Genomic DNA, 8,961 nt, shown 5'->3' with positions numbered 1-8,961 from the left:
TCACAAAACCGTGTTGACTATCCCTAATCAAATTATTCCTTTCTAGATGATTATAAATCCTATCTCTTATAATCCTTTCCAACACTTTACCCACAACCGAAGTAAGGCTTGGAAATGCATCATGTTCTTTGACTGTTGCAGGGCCAAATTTGTTTAATCATCTGTTTCTAACTGGAGACTAACTAACACATTTGATTAATTGCAGGATGTCATCTTCAATTAAATGTTAGGCGCATAATTAATTTTATTACCTTACTTCAGTCAAAATAAATTGTAACTATTCAGAAGATAGAAACATAGAAGATAGGAGCATGAGGAGGGCATTTGGCCCTTTTGAGCTTGCTCCGCCGTTCATCACAAGCATGGCTGATCATTCAAATCAATAGCCTAATCCTGCTTTCTCCCCATAACCTTTGATCCCATTTACCCCAAGTGCTATATCTAGCTGCCTCTTGAATACGTTCAATGTTTTAGCATCAACTACTTCCTGTGGTAATGAATTCCGCAGGCTCACCACTCTTTGGGTGAAGAAATGTCTCCTCATCTCCGTCCTAAATCGTCTACCCCGAATCCTCAGACTGTGACCCCTGGTTGAACACACCTACCATCAGGAACACCCTCCCTGCAATTATCCTGTCTAGTCCTGTTAGAATTTTATAAGTCTCTATGAGATCGCACCTCATTCATCTGAATTCCAGCGAAAACAATCCTAACCTAGTCAATATCTCCTCATATGTCAGTCCTGCTATCCCTAGAATCGGCCTGGTAAACCTTCATTGCACTCCCTTGAGAGCAAGAGCACCCTTCCTCAGAAAAGGAGACCAAAACTGCACTCAATATTCTAGGTGTAGCCTCACCAATGCCTGTATAACTGCAACAACACATCCCTGCTCTTGATCAAGTTCTATTGAAATTCATTACCCAAGCCATCTTACTGGTATCTGAAGACATTTGCTTATTTTCCCTATTAGTCCCAATGCCTCAAGCAGTGGCCAGGCTATCAAATGCAGTTTTATTGAAATATTCATAGACAAAGATACAAAAATCTCAAAGAGAAGCTTTCTAGTTATTAGTCTTACCTGAACATCAGCAAAAAGAGTGAACTTGATTCCTTTCGACCCCTCCACCATTCAATGCAAACAGGACTGACCCTTATTCCATATCGCTCGAAGCTCTTAACAAAAATCTAACACTGTAGTTTTAAAATGTATAATTGGTCCTCGGTATCCATAACTTGTTGGAGCAGCAAGTTCTACATTTTAATTCTCCATATTGCTGTCACACTGACATTTCTGTCATCGGCTCAATGCACTCTTCCAATGACACTAAACGTCATCTCCAAAAAAGCAGCTCACCTTTGTAATTGTACCAGCCTCCACCACTTCCTCTGGCAGCTCATTCCATAAACGCACCACCCTCTGTGGAAAAATTTACCCCTCAGATCTTTTTTAAATCTGTCCCCTCTCACCTTAAACCAATGCCATCTAGTTTTGGACTCCCATACCCAGGGAGAACACCTTGGCTATTCACCCTATCCATGCCCCTCATGATTTTATAAACCTCTTCAAGGTCACCCCTCGGCCTCCGACGCTCCAGGGAAAAAAGGCCCCAGCCTTTAGGTTCCATTCAGGTTTCTAATGAAACATTCCTGATCTGGAATTTTCAAACAAGTATCCTTACACTGAAGTAACCTATTTCTGAACTGTTCTCAACGAACTACCTTCTCCAGAAGAAACTGTTTTGATGTCTGACCCCAGCCAAGCCTTCTGTGAAATGAAAACCAAAGCCTTTCCAAGCTGAGTTTTTTTTCAAAGCAGAAATCAATTCTCGATTTCCCTAGATCAAAAGCAAGCTGATGCCTTTGCTATCTCTGATTGCACTGTGAGCGGTTTACAATCCTGTTATCACTCCAGGAAGGCCCCGGTTACCTGCTCTTTGACACAAACCGGTTTAAAATCAGGGCTCCAGGAAGACTGACAAGTTAATTATTAAATCCTTTCATACAATTAGACCAAATTCCATATACCACAATTTCAAAATCTAAACTCTAAAATAAATGGCATTAATTTCCATAAATCTCACACCTTGCATCTCTCCATTGGAGGTGCATTTCAGAAGATGGCTCGTGTACGGAACTTCCTATTCATAAGGATTAATGTGGGAAAAATATGGGGATGCTTCAAGTATTAGCCCCCAAAAAAGGTATTGATAGGCAACTCTCACTTCTCCCCGGTTCAAAATGGATGTACACCTTTATATGGCACACTAAGTCAAAAAGTGAAATTTAGAATTTGCCCCATCAATGAGGAAGTTTGATGCTGGAAATGGAAATTTGCCAACTTATTGAATTTAATGCTCATGTTAAGCTTTCTAATTAAGTTTCGGCTTTGGTTCAGATGAAAGCTTCCTTTACACCGACCGCATGTTCTAACCTCAGCATCCAGTGTTGGAGCATCCTTTTGCACTGCATTAATGTGGCATTTCAACTGCCTCAAGTAGGCGTGCATAAGGTTGTCTTGATTGAAAGCAATTGTTAAAGGAAACTGAGCACAAAATGACTCCATAGGAATTGCACCTGTGTACAGTGCAGTGGTTCTACCCAAACAGTTCATATAATCCCTACAGTGTGGAAACAGGCTATTCGGCCCAACAAGTCCACACCAACTCTCCGAAGAGCATCCCACCTTCCTCACCCTCACCCCCACCCCCCCTGTATTTCCCATAGCTAATCCTCCTAACCTACACATCCCTGGGCACTACGGGAAATTTAGCATGGCTGATCACCTAACTTGCACGTGTTTGGACTGTGGGAGGAGAACGGAGCACCCAGAGCAAACCAACGCGGACACAGGGAGAATGTGCACACTCCACACAGACAGTCGCCCGAGGCTGGAATTGAACCCGGGTCCCTGGCGCTGTGCAGCAGCACTCCATGCGATTACTTTCTGACTCTCGCACCCAAAATGGGTATCTATTAAATAACTAAGCAGGTTATTCATTTGCTTGTCTTGGGACAGTAAGGCAGAGGCATTTACAATTAAACTACATTTGCCCACAGATCTATAGAGTGAAATGATCTAGGCTAGATTTAAACACTGGTTCTTTTTGAAAGGATTGAGTTCTTGATGCCAGTGTGACACCCCAGAATTGTAATTTTCAGAACTATCTAAATTTCAGTCCTTGCTTCCCTTCCCTTCTCTTCTCATGCAGGTGAAGAAGGCTTTCTTTGCTCTGGTTTCAAATGGAGTCCGTGCTGCCCCACTCTGGGATAGCAAAACACAAAGCTTTGTGGGTAAGTTCTATTGATCCTGCAGCGCGTTTTTCCCCAATTAATTGTATGGAAGCTTTTACTGTGGAAATAATTAAACTACTCCAATTATAGCAACCAACTCTTACAAATAGTGAATTTTGTAATAATTGTGTTGCTGCTTCAAAATTGACAAACCTCTCAATCACTGCAGACCTTGACTGATGCCTGCTGGCAAATGATCCAGCATCTAGGCAAGCTGGCATGGCTATAACTGCCAGCTGCAAGGTATGCTATTCTTTGGTTCCGGAAAGTATAACCCTCCTCATGACAAGGATGGAAGTAGAATGTCTGAGAGATAGCTATCACAAGTGAATGATGTATGTACTTAACCTGGAGCGTCATCATCTATAGCCCATTTTCCAAAAGCCTGTCCATGAGTTGGCAACCACCATACAGACCCAAAACTACCTCCAAAGGTCAGCGTTGGATAACAAATTGTCTTGTCACCCAATAATGCTGAGCACCACTCTGTAGTCTCTAGCATGTATACAGTCAAACCAACAACCCAAAATGTATCCATTTTCTTTTGTATGGATTCTGAGGCAAAAGGTAATTGCAGAACTTACTGATTTATTCCTGTTAAAGAAAAACATTGCTCCCCTTAAAAAGTGGTAACATGGACAGCCTGGACTGGTTGAGCTGAATAGCCAGTTTCTATGTACATGATTTACTTTGTAAACCACCTCTACTGATGAACGATTGAGGCTAAATGTGAAGATTAAATAGTGACACATGGTGTAGGAACTCACAGCAAAACTAGTTATTTTTGAAAGGCTATGCTCTGAACTTGTGGTTAGGAAGTTATTAAATTGTTGAGATAAGTCAATTAAATTGTGCAGAACTAGGAGCTTCTGGTTAAACAGGCAATTTGTTCTAGAGGTTGATGAGCGATAGCTCGTAATAGGATGAAAAATCAATGGTTCCTTCATTGCATTCCTGGATTCAAATGTTACCATTACCATGATTTTCCTACCCAGTTGTGCCTTGCCAGAATTTGTTATTGGCTTGCTGTTGGCACAATGTGCACTGAGGATTGTGTTTGAATTGCTGCACCATTTCTGGCTTGTGCTTTGCCAGGATATGACTCACCAAATGTCAGGTTCATAAACAGGGGATGTGGTCTGCTAAGCTTTAGATGTTTTTTTTTCCAAAATGATCAGCAAGTAGGCCAGGAATGTCTTGGGTTTGAGCTGCAGTTGTCGGTACTGAGTTAACTAAACTCTTGATTTCCAGCTACGAAACTGATAGTTTGAATCAAAAAATTTGCTTGTGTGCAGGAAGTTTAAATTACACAAAAAATCCATGATTTTTTTTTGGTCGCTGTCCTGTTCAATGCAGTTCTGTGCCAAGCGATAGACCTTCCTTTTCCCACGGGTGAGTGGATGTGAAGATAGGTTTTCAATGCCACCTTTCATACTGTCCCAATAAGAGCAAGATCTGTTCCATTTTCACAGCAATACAAAGGGGGCAGTCATGGTTTCAGTGCCCTTCTCTTTGTTGCAAATCCAAGCTTTCTGCTGTGCATGTGTGAAGCAAAGTGTTGCTCATGCCAGCACACTTGTGATGATCAAAGAGGGGTCTAGATAGTCGCTTCTTTTTGGTCATTAGAATGTAACTAGTGCTGCCACAGATTAATGTTGTTCAAACATTAGAAACTTGTTTGTTTTGGCAGGGTTTTGCAACACCACACTTTCCAGGTGTCTGTGCTGGCAATGTAGGAATTTGCACTTTCCCATTATGTGCAGCACTTTTGTGTTTGGTTTGCGCTCAGGAAGAGTCCAAATATGCAGAATTAAAGCAGCAGGACTCTTGATCTGTATGAGATGGCTTGCTTGCAGGAATGAATTGGTACAAGAAGTGTGTTCACCATGCTGCACAATGATGTATCATTAGGCTCTGAACAGTTAGAGTTACCTTGATTGCAATTTTATTTATCTGTGAATCAGTTGTAAAATGTCATTGAAACAAGCCAATGGTTGTTTATTCATGTTCATCCATCATGTTGGGCAAGAGATTGCCCCTTTTTAATGTAATGCTTGCAAATTAAAGTTAATTTAAATAATTAATATATATTGGAAGGAAATAATCTTTTCATTTTGACTGGTCTTCTGTTCTGTTGCAGGCATGCTCACAATCACAGATTTCATTAATATTTTACACAGATACTACAAGTCGCCGCTGGTACGTTTGCTCTTTGTGTGCATGTGTGTAAGCTGGGCTGCAGTTAATCTTAAATACTGTGGTATTAAGAACGACTTCTGGTGATCAAAGGGAACACTTGTAGTAAACTGATGCTAAACTAGAGTCACAGCCTGCCTTATCTCTTTCTCAGTGGAGAGCTATTTTCAGCTGCACCACTGTGCAAATATTGTCCAGTTTATCCCCAGGTTTTCACTTCACCTGCCTTGAAGGTTCTTGTGCTGGGATGCACTTCCATAAGCAGTACCCACCCATTGATAGCTGGGACCATGTGGTTAAGGTATGCCTCCCCTTATCCCTGGGGTGAGGCCAAGGCTAATTGTAGCTGCCCTCCTTCTGGTTTTGCTAAGGTAAGGTATCTTACAGACACCATTTTCTTGGTCCCATGGTATTTCCCTCAATACTGAAGACAGAGGAGACTGACCTGCATTTAAGCAACCCTGTCTGGGGGATGTAAAAGATCCTGTGGCACTATTTTGAAGAAGTGGGGGAGGGCAGTTCTTCCCAGTGCCTTGGTCAATATTTAACCCTCAACCAGCATCAGTGAAACACCTTATCCAGTCAGCATCACGTTGCTGTTTGTGGGAGCTTGCAGTGCACGTCACAAAAGGTGCTACAGAAATGCATGTTTCTTTTTAGTTCCAATGAGTCTGCTATTTGATTGTAGAAGTACTTTGTGTGACGATTCCCATAGTTTAATTTGCATTAAGATGAGTGGGGAAGAGTGCACAGAAGTGGGCTGGTGGGACAGCAGCAGCTTACCGATTTAGCTTCTGGGGATTATGGCTAATTCCAGATTTTTTTCCCCCCCACCCTTTCCCCACACAGGTTCAGATTTATGAATTGGAGGAACACAAAATAGAAACGTGGCGAGGTAAAGTAAGATAACTGAGAGAGTGAGTGTTGAAACACAGAATTTTAATGTTGAGGGCTGAGGTGATGAGTTATAATATGGATGTCGTAGGGCAGAGGAGAAAGTTGAATCCTACAATCTGTGCTTTGCAGTAAAGGGAAAAACTGGTATGAAGTTGTGGAATTCTGTGGTTGAGACTTGCCTTCTACTCGGTTGCCTTCTACTTGGATAGTTCCATTGCTTCATAATTTGCTAAGATCCTGTTATAGTCTAGGCCCATCAAAGGGTGTATTTTAAAAGAATTAAAATGCTGAAAAATTAAACAGGTTAAACTGTTCTTAATGTGCACAAACATCTGTGGAAAACTCCAGGATGTAAAAAGTTAATCAGAATTGATTTTTTCCTCCGGAAAAAAACTCAAATGCCAATGCTGTTCTTGAAGTGTACCTTGCATTACCGACCATCATCTACAAATTGGAATCCTTAAAAAGTAATAAAACTAAAGCAGACTATTCAGGCCATTGTTTGTATCAGGTTTTCTTTCTTGCTGTCACTATCTCCCTCTTTGAATGCTTCTTCGCTGCTCCGCCACTGATTTACTTTCAAATAGCCATTTCCAGTCTGTGTTTGCTCAATCGTGTTTCCATTTAGCAAAGAAAAAGGCATTGTAAACATGCTTGGAATGCTCTTCTCCTCCCACCCCTCTGCACCACTAGCAGAATCACTCTTTCCTTGAATATAGTATGATAAATGTCCCTTTAAAGAATATATTTGTTTGGATTGCTTGCTGCTCCTTGGTTTTATTAAACTCTGTACTAAACAAGATTACCCTGGAAATATAGAAGGAGCTGGGAGGGGTCAGTGCTCAGTTGTTAAAGGCACTTTATAAACTGGTGAGGTCTAAGATAGCACCACTGATTAGGGCTGCAAAGTAATTTGTGATTTAACATTTTTGCTCTTTGATTTTAGAAATGTAGATTAAACACCTGAACAATTGGTTTATTTTAGAGAAAGAGTTTGACATTTCGGACCATTGACCAACTGTCAGACCAATGACATTTCAAGTAGCAGAATCTGAAGCATCAACTCTGTTCCTTGCTCCAGAAGCTGCCTGTCTTGTGTGTGTTTTTAGCATTTTCCATTTATCATTCTGATTTCCAGCGTTTGCAGTGTTTTGCTTTTGATTTATTTCGAACTCCAAGAGCAACGGTGGAAGAGTGCCTTGTAGGTTGTACATGAATTCTGGTTACTTTGTCTGGTAATATTGTCGTGGCAGTAAGAACATAGAAGTTAACAGCAGGAAGAGGCCATTCAGCCCTTGAGTCTGCTCTGCCATTCAGTAAGATCGTGGCTAATCTGATTGTGGCCTCAACTCTACTTTCCTGTCTGCCTCCTCTCCCCATAACTCTTGACTCGCTTGCCAATCAGAAATCTGTCTCATTCAGCCTTGAATATATTCAATGCTCCAGTTTCCACTGCTTTCTGGAGAAGAATTCCAGACTAAGAATCCTCTGAGAGAAGAAATTTCTCCCCTTGCTTTTAAACTATGGCCCCTGAAGAAGCATCCTCTTAGCATCCACCCTGTGAAGCCCTTTCAAGGTCTTGTGTTTCAATAAGATTACCTCTCATTCTTCTAAACTCCACTGAGTATAGGTCCAATCTGCTCAAAGTTTCCTCCATAAGATAAATCCTTCATCCAGAAATCAGCCAAATGAACCTTCCCTGCACTGTTTCTTTAAGGAGGCCAGAACTGTACGCAGTGTTTCAAGTGTGGTCTCGCTATTGTCCTGTAATGCTCTAAATGGTCTAGCTGTCTGAGTATAAAAATTCCTTTTATTTATCATGGTTTCTTCTGACATCTATTTAGTATTGCCACTCATTGGTTTTTACTTTTTCTCTTTGTCTCATCAGAGGTTTATTTGCAAGATTCATTTAAACCATTGGTGAGCATCTCCCCAAATGCCAGGTAACTACAATGCCCTAACTTTGTGCAGCAGTGTGCTTTTAATCTGAATTGTCAGCATGAATTCCACCTGATTATTTGGTCATATTTCTGTAGAACCTGTAGTTATTTGGTCAAAAAAGTTCTGAATTGTGAACGGACTCTTGTGTAAGAGGTGCTTTATGACCTCTTGTAAGAATTCAGCTGGCAACTTTGTTCAATGACCAGCAGATTATTTTGTTGGATAAGATAAATACTTTGGAGCTTGGGGATTGAAGTTTTGCATGAAATTTTCAGATCCCAAACAACCATGAGAGCTGAAGACAGAGGCAGGCGGATGATGGGTGGGCCTAGTGGAGGGAGAGAAGGACATCAGGGAGCTAGAAATAGACACAGGCAGAAAAGGATGTGGGAGAGTATGGAGGCAGCGAAGAGAGAGACCAGGGCCTTTGGACAGGAGGGAGATGGGGCAGGGAGGGAGGCCAGGGCGCAGGAGGGAGGAGAATCGTGTGGCGAGGGGGCAGAAGCGGGAGGGCAGGGATACGGGGAGGCAGTGAGTCGTGCCGGAAGAGGGACAGAGCTGGCTGGCAACTCAGTCTGGCTGAGGATGTGGAATGGAAGGGATTGGGGAGGCAGACCTGAGACAGGAGGGAGTGG

The 8,961-nt window shown here is 41.8% G+C and overlaps 1 protein-coding gene across 1 annotated transcript in view; it reads left to right on the top strand.

The window, feature by feature from the left end:
- LOC109922887 (5'-AMP-activated protein kinase subunit gamma-1) overlaps nt 1–8,961 on the top strand; it is a 31,939-nt gene that overhangs the window by 12,161 nt on the left and 10,817 nt on the right. The window contains exons 3-6 of the mRNA XM_048618956.1: nt 3,211–3,292; nt 5,433–5,491; nt 6,338–6,383; nt 8,274–8,328. Of these exons, the coding sequence (XP_048474913.1) occupies nt 3,211–3,292; nt 5,433–5,491; nt 6,338–6,383; nt 8,274–8,328 (242 nt within the window). The remainder of the gene's footprint in view (nt 1–3,210; nt 3,293–5,432; nt 5,492–6,337; nt 6,384–8,273; nt 8,329–8,961) is intronic.

Source organism: Rhincodon typus, chromosome 41 (assembly GCF_021869965.1).
Source record: "Rhincodon typus isolate 14 chromosome 41, sRhiTyp1.1, whole genome shotgun sequence".
Taxonomy (NCBI): domain Eukaryota; kingdom Metazoa; phylum Chordata; class Chondrichthyes; order Orectolobiformes; family Rhincodontidae; genus Rhincodon; species Rhincodon typus.
Note: the sequence above shows the minus strand (reverse complement) of the source record. Positions and strands in the feature narration are given on the sequence as shown.